At 34.4% G+C, this 12,929-nt stretch overlaps 3 protein-coding genes across 3 annotated transcripts; 1 reads left to right on the forward strand and 2 right to left on the reverse strand.

Annotated features, from left to right (window-relative positions):
• Positions 1 to 265: 265 nt before the first annotated feature.
• LOC112740764 (FCS-Like Zinc finger 14) lies at positions 266 to 1,714 on the forward strand. Its single transcript, XM_025789362.3, has 2 exons — positions 266 to 1,322; positions 1,412 to 1,714. The coding sequence occupies exons 1-2, from the start codon at positions 751 to 753 to the stop codon at positions 1,548 to 1,550; spliced, it is 711 nt and encodes a 236-aa protein (XP_025645147.1). The 5' UTR covers positions 266 to 750; the 3' UTR covers positions 1,551 to 1,714.
• Positions 1,715 to 2,898: 1,184 nt separating this feature from the next.
• On the reverse strand, positions 2,899 to 7,599 carry LOC112740763 (oligouridylate-binding protein 1). Its single transcript, XM_025789361.3, has 12 exons — positions 7,060 to 7,599; positions 6,681 to 6,742; positions 6,254 to 6,356; positions 6,029 to 6,105; positions 5,882 to 5,943; positions 5,681 to 5,768; positions 5,479 to 5,554; positions 5,333 to 5,363; positions 4,665 to 4,784; positions 4,204 to 4,289; positions 3,828 to 4,001; positions 2,899 to 3,444 (listed from the first exon to the last, which is right to left on the reverse strand). The coding sequence occupies exons 1-12, from the start codon at positions 7,138 to 7,140 to the stop codon at positions 3,202 to 3,204; spliced, it is 1,203 nt and encodes a 400-aa protein (XP_025645146.1). The 5' UTR covers positions 7,141 to 7,599; the 3' UTR covers positions 2,899 to 3,201.
• A 2,605-nt stretch (positions 7,600 to 10,204) lies between these two features.
• On the reverse strand, positions 10,205 to 12,201 carry LOC112740765 (protein TIFY 10A). The gene is made up of 5 exons (XM_025789364.3): positions 11,745 to 12,201; positions 11,282 to 11,414; positions 11,001 to 11,206; positions 10,848 to 10,905; positions 10,205 to 10,523 (listed from the first exon to the last, which is right to left on the reverse strand). Exons 1-5 carry the CDS (start codon positions 11,917 to 11,919, stop codon positions 10,427 to 10,429), a joined length of 669 nt encoding a protein of 222 aa, XP_025645149.1. The 5' UTR covers positions 11,920 to 12,201; the 3' UTR covers positions 10,205 to 10,426.
• Between the last annotated feature and the right edge of the window lie 728 nt (positions 12,202 to 12,929).

The following is a 12,929-nucleotide window of genomic DNA, read 5'->3' on the forward strand; positions in this document are numbered from 1 at the left end:
TTAATTAACACATAAACGAATCGAAATAAATTAAGAAATGAGTCGAAATTATTTAATAATGACATCAAAGAACATCAAAATTAATAAAGATGTTTGCAAAATATTAGTGTTATTGGGGATGACGATAACGAAAAAAGAAAAGAAGGAGGAGGAGAAAGAGGAGGAAAAGGAAAAAGAAGAGAAGGATGAGATGCGTAATTCAAAAAGTTATTATAATAATTTGGTTAAATTTAATTAAGTATTTTATTTAAATATAAAGCTTTATTGATAAAAATATTTACACATATATTAAATCATATCTTATCACACTAGTTAGAATCCTATTAAGATTACTAAGTTTAAAAATCATTTATACCAATATAGGCACTATGTATAAAAAGAAATCATAATCTTTTAATTATTATTTTTCAAAATCTTTAATGTGAGTTGTGCATCCAACAATAAATAGATTTTTACACCAATATACTATACAATTTTTACACCATAATCTGCTTAATTAAATAATAAGAGAGGAATAAAATATTAATGTTAGGTAGCAATCATACCCAGCATAATTCCAAGCAAAACTAGGTGCTTAGTCCAACCACTCCATGAATGATAATGATATTAACACATCCCACTAACATAACAAAACATAAACATCACTCTTATAAATACAACCCCTCAAGCACACATTTCCACTCCCCAAATTCTCACAAACAAATTAACAAACACCTCCCCTTCACTCACTAAACAACAACTTTTCCGATCATGTTGATGTTGGGGAAGAGGCCCAGCCCAATGATCGGAAAGTTGTCCGAATTATTGGTCTCCGGGGGAGGCCGTGCAGCTGCGGTGCTTCTAGACACCGCAGCAACGGGTAGCCCAAGAAGCCCCTTGGATATGAAAGCTCAGCAATCATCGCCAAGGGGCTTAAAGGGCTATGATCTTGGTGGTGTTGGTCTCAAAATTGTGGTGGCTCTTGATAACGAAGAGTTGCCCAAACGCACCGTTTGTGTCCCGAATCTGAACCGATCGAAGCCGATCCCGGTTTGTTCCATGAGAAACCCAGAAGATGGGGAGAATTTTGACGTGGGTGGAAGCTTGGAAGATTACACGTACGTGACATGCCACGTGCCTAACAAGACCTTCACTAAGGTGTACTATGATGGTGGTTATAGTGATGTTCCAAGACATGGACGGTGCTACAACAACAACAACAAAACCCCATCATCAGATTTTGTTGAACCTTCATGCGAACCAGTATTCCCCACATCAAATTTTCTCAGTTCATGCCATTTATGCAGAAAGAAACTTGATGGCAAAGACATATACATGTACAGGTAACGATTATTTTGATGTTTGGCATGCAAGTGATACATATGCCGGATGGAGTTTGGTTAATAATTGTTTGTGGATATGGCGTGTGCAGAGGAGAGAAAGGGTTTTGTAGCCCAGAGTGTCGTTCAAGACAGATGATGATGGACGAACGCAAAGAGCTTTGTAGATCAGAAGCTGTAGAACTCTCATGGGAAGAACAAATATTCTCAACCGGGATTCTTGCCCTTTAATTTAATCAACATACAACTCTATTTATCTACGTACATATATACTATAAAAAGAAAATTTTGATCGGAAATAACGCTAGAGGATTCCGTTCCGTTGTACTTTTCCTGTATGTTAGTATGTTGCCAATAATTATCATGAACATGAGATGTCAAGTTTTTCTTCTTAAGTCGTATGGATACATTTAATCAAAGAATTTTTCTGGTGTGTGATAATAAATGTGATATTTGAGTTGATAGCAACGGGAGTGGACTATGACGATGGAACGGACCCACTGCCCACTTGCCATGGGCCCTACCATCCCGACTAACACGCTAAGGATCACAAAAGTAGCCAACATAAATCATCAACACTTGATCAAAATCCCAGCTACTTTATGCTTCGCAACTCCCCTTTTAATTGTTCTTCCGAATATGCCATTAGCATATTGTATAAACCATTCTTAATGGAAGCAAAATGTATACAGAGAAATGCACCGGATTATTCAGTTTTTGCTCCGCACATCGGATAAAACATTAGGGCGTGGAAGACAATTATTAAGGATACAAATAACTTTACTAATTTGAGAAAAAAATTAAAATCTGATTAAAGCATGCTTTATATCTCAATCAAGAATTTAAATTTGGCACAATCAATATAAAAGAGTTCATAAACATTTATTCGGTTATTAACATGTAAACGAAAGCATTTGATTAGTGAGTATTGTCTTATTATGTTATGTCTTCAAACTAGTATAACTCTGGCCAAATTCATTTGCTGTTCATTTTAATTCTTTCCATTCTATATAAGCAAAGCAAAAATTACGAACGAGTTCATCATCTAGCGGTCATGCACGGAAATTACGAATTATACCATGCTTTATGCAAAAATAATTGTAATATGGTCCCAAAGCAGTTTATAGGTACTGTTGGTCACCCAAGAGTTAAACTAAATCTTGAACATATCCGATTCCTTAACCTTTTCACGCTCCAATCCTATTAGTTTGGGTTTAACAATTTTCTTTAGTTTTAGAGCTAGCATAGTTGGCGTTCATTGGTATTAAAGATTAGAATATTACCAACTACCAAGTATCGTGGTCTCTCATTAAGAGCAAAAAGGAGGTATCGTGTGTGTAATCTTTAGTCTCGCTAACAAACTAAAAATCATGGAATCAACAAGGCAAAACGGCCTACTTAACATCTATGTTTGAAGACCTTTTATAGAGGAAACCTGAGTAAGCTTGAGTTTTTCTCCCGCAAGTGGAACTTGGCATATCTTTCGAGCATAGTTTATAGAAAAATATTAAAGGTTTAAAACATTTTGACATGGCGAGCAGGTTTTAATTTGTTATATATTAGGAAAAACACAATCATCGGCCACCCAACAGAATCATGCAATCTTTCCAATTAGAAAACAAGAGACACTATCAGTGCACACAGGACCAATTATAGTAATACACATGTACAAAAGCATAAATAGACGTACAACCAGCAACCGAAAAAATTATCTAATGGAAAGAGCTAAACATACGGGTGGAAGGAAGAGGAGAAGAGAGAAAAGAGAGGGAGGGGTTAAAAGGAACCCCAAAAAAAGAGTAGATGATACTGTAGCTGTATTCTGGAGGTTCAATACTATATAATACTCCCTTCTTTAACTAGGGGAGTTGCATAACACATTTTACTGATAGTACATAAGGTGCTGGTTAGGAGCACCCATTCCCATGGCTGCCTGCTTCATGGCAGCATGCTGATTCTGCTGATGCATTAGCGCCGCATGCGCACCACCCATCTTGCTCAGAGCCATTTGACGTTCATACGCTGCAAGTCCCACAGGAGAAAAGCCAGGCACATGTGCAGTGCTAGGTAGGGGAAGAGGAGTAGAGGCTGTTCCAGGAGGAGTGGGCTTGCTACCCCATGAACACTGCCGAAACACCAAAAATTTGGATCAGATACAATGCCATTATGCAGAGCCTTTTGAGTATGAAAGATTCCATTTTCCATGACAAAATTTATAGCAAGTTGTTTTGAGAGTTTGCGAGACAGGAGTTCCACGGTGAATAAGCTAGTTGGAATTTCACCAGATCAAATAATAATAATAATAATAATAATAATAATAATAATAATAATAAAGCCTCCAGTTGACAGCAAAATCCAGTTTAATAAACCCCTTAAACTTGAGATAGGAAAATATGAAAACAACCAAGTCATATGCCATTAACACCATCTTAAATAACACAGAGAATAGCAATACGGCATAAAAGATAATAGAATTATCGGCAAACAAATATCCTGCAAACAGCATACCTTGACAGGTTTGCCAAACAGAATCCGAGCATTACCCATCTGGATAGCAAGAGCTGCTTCATCATGTGTACTGTATCTCACAAATCCAAAACCTTTGTCTCGTTGCACCCTAACATCTTCAATAATTCCAACACCAAGGGCATGAAAATGGTGATGAAGATCAACAGATGTAACCTGCAATTTCAATACCTATGAGAACTTCTAAAAAGTAATTTTCGATAAAGCTTAATTTGCAGGAATATGTCGCATTTTATAGCTAGCAACCTAGCATATCTGTACTGCTAATAGAGACAACTGACTGCCAAAGCACTCCACCTTTCAATAAAGCTATAAGACTAGGTTATATCAAAATGGCCAAAAAAAAAAAAACCCTTGCCTCTGGAGCGAGATTGCCAACATAAACAGTGGTATATTGAGGATTCTTCTCTGGTGCATCATCACTGGTTACTTGCTGCGCTTCTTCTGCAATTAGAAAACAAGATAACCATGAAATGAAAAGCATCCACCAAGCATAATCTACAATCAGGCTACTACAAACAATAAATGGAAAAGTATCCATACATTAAAAAAATAATTATTTGAAAAACATCAACTATGAAATATTATGATACACATCAGCAGCATGAACACATAATATATTGAAGTGCCACCTTAAAATGATAATAAGAAAGAAAAATCATGATGTAGATCTCATAGGAGCTTTCAAAAAGTAGACAACGAATTCAACAATTTCTACAGTCTAGATGCAAACCACAGGAACAAAATGAAAAAGGGGGGGGGGGTGTAAAAAAGGAGCCACTAAATAGAATTTTACAAGAATAAACTCAGTAATCTCACCCAATGTTCCATTAGTTAACTCCACAACACTTTTAGAATCCGAACTCTGCTTTTCATCATTGCTGTTAGCCCCTTTAGTGGCCCAGTTGCAGCGTATCTGTCTACTTCCAAGCCACTTACCTAAAGTGTCAGAAAAATATTAAAAGTTTCATAAACAATAGAAGGTGCTAATGTGTGAACTACAAACTAGGAATGGGCAAAAATAAAAACAGCAGCTTATAAATCCAAGGAAAACTATCATTATCAATGATGAGAACCTCATCACCACAAAATATTTTCTCAACACTGATATAATTGGGAAAAAAAAGGGTTATTTGATCCTTCAGCCCAAATATCTGGCCAATTAGGCCCCCATCATCAGTTCCCCCCACCTGAGGCCTCGGTAGTAACAATATGGAGCAATATATATTAAATTTCACACAGTTCCTGAATACGGTTTTCTATTATTAAGCTATCACATGGTTATAGCTTGTAGCAAGATTTGATATCGTAAGTTTTCCAATATATATATATATATATATACACAATGTTCCATTAAGGTGTAAAGAAGAAAAATATGTGATGAAAGAGACATAAATTTTCTATAACAAATATAACATATAACAGACATAAACCAGAGACACAATGAGAGAGATAAAAATCTAGCAATTCCAAAACAAAAATCTTACCAGTTAAATCATTTATGGCACTTTGGGCATCCTGATAAAGTATATTACAAAATAAAGACACTACATTAGCATGACAAACACACAAAATAATCCCAAAGAATATTAAGATAGGAAGAGAAAAATGTAATAAGTTGAAGATTTCATGCCTGCTGATTTCGAAAAGAAACAAAGCCAAATCCCCTGGACCGCCCTGTTTTCTGATCCCACATTACCTTCGCATCTCTGAAATCAATTTAGCACGAGTTTATTGTTACTATGAATTGAATTCAGATACATACTCAAGTCAAATTACTTCTCACGTCATGTTACATGTAACCTACAATAACAAAATGACATTTAGAAACTTACGAACAAGTGGGATACACAGAGAAGCAAGCAAACAAGGTTGCATCTGTAACCTCAGGGCTAAGGTCACCAACAAAAATATTAAAATGACCTGAATCCAAAACAAAACAAAGGGTAAAGTTGTTATTCCACAAAATAAGAACTGTAATAAGACATTGCAAAGTACGTTTCAAGGAAATATATATATATATATATATATGTAACCTGAAGTATCCTCTCTCTGGCTGCTAGCATAAGCCCAGTTAACCTTAATAGGCTGGCCAAAGCTGCATAGTACACGCAACACATCATAATATGAATCTAGTAAAAGCTGTTCCATAACTCGAAACAAAAAATTAAAATCAAACTTACATGTGCCTTCCATTGAGAGTTACAATGGCAAATGCAGCTGCACTGCGATCAAAGTAATCAACGAAGCCATATGACGACTGCAAATTAAATGTTTGAAGAAAACCATCATTGTGAGAAGAGAAAGAAATACGTAGAAATATCTATTTCCAACAGCTGACAGGAATCATGGACTCTACTGTAAGTCATTTTATTGCATTTAAAAAGATGAATATTAAGAAAACTGACCTTATCTTTCCTAATGAGCTTGCATCCTTCAAGTGCGCCTGCACTTGAAAAAAGCTCTTGAAGAAGGGATTCTGAAACCTGAGGATGAATGTTGCCTACATAGCTGCATTTCATGCATTTCATCAAATTTGATTAACGATTAGCAATATAAAAAATCAATACACATCAAAGAAAAGCGCTTCATAAACCTAGAACATAAGAGAGTCAACTTGCCAACTAAAAATACATAAACCGAGCAGAAACTTTTTTTGAGAAGAATTCTCGCAAAGGATATAATAAATTATCTAAGAGGCAGTGAAGTCAACGAGCCACTTCCTTAAGGTACTAAAATACGGGAAGATGAACATGTCGAACTAAACAAAAATACTCGACATTTTAAAATAATATTTTTAAAAAAAAAAGTAATAAAATGTTCATTAACACTCACACACTGCGGCATGAACTTGAATCAAAGCCAGGAGGCAGATTTCCACTCAAGATAGGCTCAATCTGCAAAATAAAAATGTAAAAACAAAGGGGGAAAAAAACTAAAATCAAAATCATCTACTATTCTACTCTCCTCACAAGTAATCTAATTAAAACAATAGGAATCATAGCGTGAGTACCCAGCGTTTCACCTAAATTCTAGGGTAATTCAAACGTATCTAATCTAATCCCAAAACATAACAAAAAAGCTTGAGCTTGACGAAATAGCTGAAAATTTAAGCAGCAAACAGTAATCACAAAGAAAACATGCTAATTTCTGAGAAGAAATAAAGCTGAAAAAAATCAACAATTAAAAACAAATAAATAAAGAGTAGATGAACCTGTGGAGGAGTTAGGAGAGCAGGGTGGTGATAGAGAGAGTGCTGCATCATAGCATGCTGTCTCAACCTGTGTTGCTGCATCTTCGATTCCTAGGGTTAGGGTTTGAAGACGATGATGAAAGGATAATAACAAAAGGGAAGAACAGAAAAAAAAAAGGAAACGGAACAAATCAAAACACAAAATATAAGACAAACAAAAAAAAAAGAGAGAAAACAAAAAGGAGAAAAAAAAAAGAAAAAAAAGGGAAAAGAAAAAACCCCTCGAAAGGGAGAGGATGTGAGAGAAAACAGAGACAAACAAAGACGAAGAAGATGATACTGGAGAGGGACTCAGTCTCAGATACACTTACCCCCTTTTAATACTTCAAAAATAAAATAAAAAATAAAAAACAAACAAACTAACTTCAATTATATTTTCCATTAAAAGAAAATGGGGCCGGGGGTGAAAATGGAAAAGCATCCCAAAGCGTTTGCGGATAGATTTCTTTTATATATTTTGTAGGGCAGTTTTTTTTTTCTTTTTAAAATACCACGGCAGATAGGTTGTGTTTCACTGTATTGACCCTGTATTCAATTGAACTAATTTTTTTTAATGCTAAATCTTTTGTTGTTTTAAATTACAAAAAAAGAAAAATACTCAACTAGCTCTCTTGTTTCTGGCCTGAGAACTAGCTTTGTTTTGTCATACTTTAGTTAAACTAACTTGGATTTTTGTCCAAATCATATTTATGGTATAATCTAGCTTGGTTTTGTTTTTTAGTTTCTGGTCTGAAAATTATGTTCTTGTTTGTTGTCTAGTTTTTGAAGAATCTTGTTGGAATAAAAACAGGGAAGTTCAATACCAATATTCCATTATGCCAAAAAGAATCAAACAATAAAATAGGGTACTCTTTCATTTTTGGTCATGGATTGGGTTGGACCAAGCCAACAAAGACTAACTCTAAGACCAAAAACGATTTTCACAGCAAAATAATGCTAGTTTGCATATTTGTGAGTAAATTTGTCAAATTTTTGCAAGGGAAAAAAAGCCCATTTTTGAGATGATATTAGGCCTAAAAATGACTTGACCAAAAACTCTTTTATTTCGCAAAAAGCATATCACATGGTGACCATAAAGTTGGTAAGGTTGTAGCAACCTCATGACCAAAAGGAAGGTTGTATCAAATAGCGAGTGATAAAAATAAAACAACTGGGCCTAAAGTGTACTCAATGAAAGTATCTGGACAAAAACTATAACATGTTTGGTGGGGCAACCAAAAAAATCAATTCTTATATATTTTTCGTTTATTAGAATTATAAGTTCAATTTAAAATCTTAGTTTGTTGTATGATACTATATTACTATATGATAGTGATATCTACATATGCGTATAGTTAGGCCTTCCGTTTTATGTGAAATGTTATTTTGTTCTATTGTTATTGTTATTAGTTTTTGTGGCTGTAGAAAAATTCTAATTAAGAGAGAAAAAAAGTGTTTGTTTATACCTTATACCTTATGGTTCTTGGCATCTTAGAAGAAAAAGAAAAATTCTATTCTCTGATTTGATAAACCCCCTCCCTTCTCGTCACTTTTTTCTTTTTTCACTTGAGAAATGGAAAAATAAGTGCACATAAAATGGTAGAAAAGTGTAAGTGTCAATCTAGTGCCACTGCCTTGAAGAACGAAAATTCTTATATATTTAGTCGCAACACACAAAACATGCTTTTGACCTAATAAGATACGTGTGTGCAACTAATTCATTTCACTATCTATATATTTTTTATTTTTTGAAAAAATTAATCTCATTTTTCTATAAAAGGTGAATGGCCATCTTATATTAGGCATAAATATTTTTTTGTTTTTTGTTTTTGATTTTCTACAAAATTATTCTTCAAATTTTGATCCAAAAATATTAAAAAGTGTCTATTTTAATATGCTTTCGTTAGTTAGTTAGTTTGTGCCATTAAATAATAATGTAGGACATTTTACCATGTTAATATTTTAATATTAACATTTAACTTATTATGTACTGAAAAAACTAATAACAAAAACAAACAAACCTTTATTAAAATTTTGTTGGATCAAAACTAAAATAAAAAAATTGAATATTTAGGGATTAAAAAGTTAGTTAATCTTAAGCATCTATACCTATAATAATTTTGTTTAAGTAGATTAAACACATGTTTTCAATTTGTCTCTAAAATAGTTAAAAAAAACTACTACATGTTCGGTAATTATTAAGTACCATTACTCAACTAGATCTCCTTCGTGTTTTTTGGTGGCTGAACATAACGCTAAAAAAAAAAATCTGAGAGAAAGAATAGTACCCCTCTCTAATAAATAATGTCTAAATTATTAGAGGACAGTAACCTTTCATCTAAATTTTCATGCTGTCTCCTTCATGTTTGGCTCATTTTTATTTTCTTCTTGTACCAAAAAGATTATTAGAGGCTTGTATACAAAAGGTGTTCTCTCATAATGAAATACACAAGGAAAATTATAAAAAAGAGTACCATTTAGTTCATACTTGTTGCCTGATTAAAATATAGGAAACATTTCAAGTGCACCGGGAGTACCGGTGCACCAATTATTTTAACCATTGATTTTAATTAATATATATTATATATATTTTTTATAATTCAGATCAATGGTTAAAATAACTAGAGCACCAAAATAACTAGAACACCGATACTTCCAATGCACTTGAAATGTTTCCTAAAATATATATTTGTTGCCTTCTTTGACTTATAACATTGGCTGAACAGTTGGATTTATTGATGCCACATCATTCAAGAATAGTGGCAGAAAATGGGAAGAAGGTGCGCAGTTATAAAGGGCACAAGCACTCACGTACCCTAACTTCAAAATCTTACCCTAACTTCAAAATCTTAGGTGGTTGAGGCATGCGATACAGGTGCCAAAAGACGGGACCCACTTAGTGACACCACTCCAACTTTGACCAATTTCCTCCCTTTCCTTGAACCACCACATATAAATTAGTAGTTTGACTCCCAAAACGTGTTAAACATTTTACTTTATCACAATTATTATCAGATTTGGATATCATATAATATTTTATTAAAGATTAATTTTATTATCATTCATTTGATCATTTCGGTTGATGAGGAAGGAATTATTAACAAGAGGGAAAAAAATTCATAAAACATAAAACAAATGGAATGAAATAGTATTGAATCCAAAATGTTTGAGATACTAATAATTACAAGGAAAGAAATAACTAGGCAGAAGCTAAATAGGAATAAAGTTAGATCTATATTTGTCTTAGTCTTGATATATAGCAGTGGGGATAGGCTGAAACCAAAATAACAAAAAGCCTAATTGAGCAGTCCACCAATTATGAACAAAACTGCTTTTAATAGTGTGTTGATTAAGCTCCTAACCCAAGCCATGCCATAGACGACTCAGCTGCTTTATTAGGGACCGAGACGGGGCTGCTGGTTTGATATGGTGCTTTTGAAGCAATTCTGCAAACACAACATAATAATTAGTCAATTAGGCCTAAAACAGCACCTTATACAACAAGATTTAACTTCCAATTGATAAACCAACATGACAGGGGTGCATAGAAACAAACAAGAGAAAGTCTAGAGGCCAGCAACTTTTGTGTTTTGTGGCCAATACTTAACCATCAAAAGAGAAAAGTAAGTGATCTCCTATCATTCGATGTAATCTCACACCATTAAAAACACTATTGATGGCCAATTGATGATTATAAAACACAAAAATTGCTGACCCTAACATTCCTCAAAAAAAAAAAGATAAACCAAACAATTGTTTGGGAGGCCTACCTATCCTTTCTCTTCTCCAGGAACCGATGCAGCGAAGCCTTCCTTGCAATAGGTAGATCTGCACATAAAAATGAAATTTACGATTAGAGAATAACTCACAATGATATATCATTTTTGCTGTTTAATCACTCTAAATAAATGAAAAGAAATTACCACCAACAACAGGTGCGGACTGTAGCTGGGAATGGGGTTGAAACAAGTAAGGCCGGGTGTGCTGAGTAGAAGCGCATGCAGAAGAGTTCCCTCTTTTAGCCAAGGACAGAATCTCCTCCGCTTTCTCAGCAGGAATGTCATCAAACACCATCACTTCTCCACCATAAAAGATTGTTAACTGTGCACCTTTACCATCCTTGAATGCACTGCACATGAGTAATTTTGTTAAACGCAGAAAAGAAACGGTGCGGTGCATGAAAAGCAAGAAGAAACACGCATACCTTGTGTTTACCGGGGCTGGAGCATAAGCAGGAGCACGTGGATAAAGAAGATCCATGGTTGTCACATTATTGTTCTCCTTTGTGGGAAATAACTCCATGGTTGTTGCAGAATAGCATGAATTCTCAGGTGACCCTGCCGTCAAATAATAAACAGAAGATTCAGAGAGCCGTAGAGAACGGAATACATCATTCAAGTCCATCGCACATTCGCACTCTTATTAAAAAAGATGATTAAGCAAATCCCTTAATATATGATTATCCTCCTCGTTCCCCGGTATCCAGGAAATACGGTTTAATCTTATCCCAAAAAGAGAGAAATAAAAAAAACGTGACTCCTCCTCTAACAGAATGTTGAGAAAATTGGGACCGGTTAACATGCATGCACTCCAAAAATCAAACATATACATTTCGTAACAGAAAATAGAAACGGAATAGGGGGGCAATTTGGGAAATTGAGAGGTACCGTGTGTTTCAGGGGCGGGGTTGCGTTTTGTTATGCCGAGGGTGAGGTCACCGAAGGAACCGTTTTCTCTGAGGTATTGGCTCAACCGATTACAAGTCTGGGAAAACGTGGAGATCTCCGGCGACTTGACCGGATTTTGGCCGGAAACTCCAGAATACTCCGATGAGCTGGACATTTTTGCAGATATTAGCGAGGCTTTGATTTTTGAAGAGAGAGCGGATGGTTCCGTCGTCCTGATGAGACTTTTATTTTATATAGGAGAGGGTATATAAGTTGGAAAATTGAAAAAGGATTATTTAATTTTAAATTGCGGGGTCCAGGGAAGAGGGAAAATGAAATTGAAATTGAAGCACGAGGAATATATGGGTGTACTCTTCCTTTTTAAATGCTGCTTTCGGCCTTTCTTTAATTTGTTGCCTTCCATGACTCTCCCAAACTCTACTATTAGACTTTTCCTAGTCCACTCTCCCCTTTGTTTCTTTTCTATTTTTTTTTCCATTAAAACTAATAAATTATTACTAAGCTCACAAAATTAGTGAACAAAGGATAAAGATATTTGTATATACTTGATATTTACTATATTTATAAAAAAAAAATTAATTTATAACATTAATATGTATTTTGTGGAATTACCTAAAATCAATATAATATGGATCTAGATCCAGACTTTATTGGATAAAATTTTTTACTTTACCGTTTGATAAGGAGTTATCCAACACCTTCAAATAGATGGTGATGATACTTGTAAGGAACTCTGTTACTTAAGTCAGATCCTTTATTAACTTATAAGAAGGTAGATAAGCAGATAGAGATACTAGATCCTCTTTATTTATAAACGATGAAGAACCTAACCTCCGTGAAAGGTTCAAATTCAAGTAATTAGATGCATCTATGATTATAGAAATTATGAAGAAGTAATACAAGAGACACAATTAGACTTACAAAGGAGTCAAAAAGAAGTTAACGAGGATAACGAAGATGAATCTTTTTTAGGACTTCTACTTCCGCCTAATTTTGAAAATGTTATTAAGAAAAATTTGACACAAGTTAGGATGGAAGAAAGCAAGAAGTTAAGTAAAGAATTCAATGATAAAAAAGTGACTAAAATGAGGAAAGCAATTTCAAAAAAGAATGAAAGCATAACCAAGGGAAGAAGAACAGAAGATCTCACAAAAAAAATAAGGG

Source organism: Arachis hypogaea, chromosome 14, assembly GCF_003086295.3.
Source record: "Arachis hypogaea cultivar Tifrunner chromosome 14, arahy.Tifrunner.gnm2.J5K5, whole genome shotgun sequence".
Lineage (NCBI taxonomy): Eukaryota > Viridiplantae > Streptophyta > Magnoliopsida > Fabales > Fabaceae > Arachis > Arachis hypogaea.

Coding starts and splice junctions, on each gene's coding strand:
- LOC112740764 (XM_025789362.3), top strand. CDS start 751: ATGTTGATGTTGGGGAAGAGGCCCAGCCCAATGATCGGAAAGTTGTCC. Junction 1,323..1,411: donor AAAGACATATACATGTACAG/GTAACGATTATT, acceptor TGGCGTGTGCAG/AGGAGAGAAAGGGTTTTGTA.
- LOC112740763 (XM_025789361.3), bottom strand. CDS start 7,140: ATGCAGCAACACAGGTTGAGACAGCATGCTATGATGCAGCACTCTCTC. Junction 6,106..6,253: donor AGCTCATTAGGAAAGATAAG/GTCAGTTTTCTT, acceptor TTTAATTTGCAG/TCGTCATATGGCTTCGTTGA. Junction 5,555..5,680: donor TCTGTGTATCCCACTTGTTC/GTAAGTTTCTAA, acceptor AATTGATTTCAG/AGATGCGAAGGTAATGTGGG.
- LOC112740765 (XM_025789364.3), bottom strand. CDS start 11,919: ATGTCCAGCTCATCGGAGTATTCTGGAGTTTCCGGCCAAAATCCGGTC. Junction 11,415..11,744: donor CCCCGCCCCTGAAACACACG/GTACCTCTCAAT, acceptor ATTTGACGGCAG/GGTCACCTGAGAATTCATGC. Junction 10,524..10,847: donor CTGGAGAAGAGAAAGGATAG/GTAGGCCTCCCA, acceptor TTGTGTTTGCAG/AATTGCTTCAAAAGCACCAT.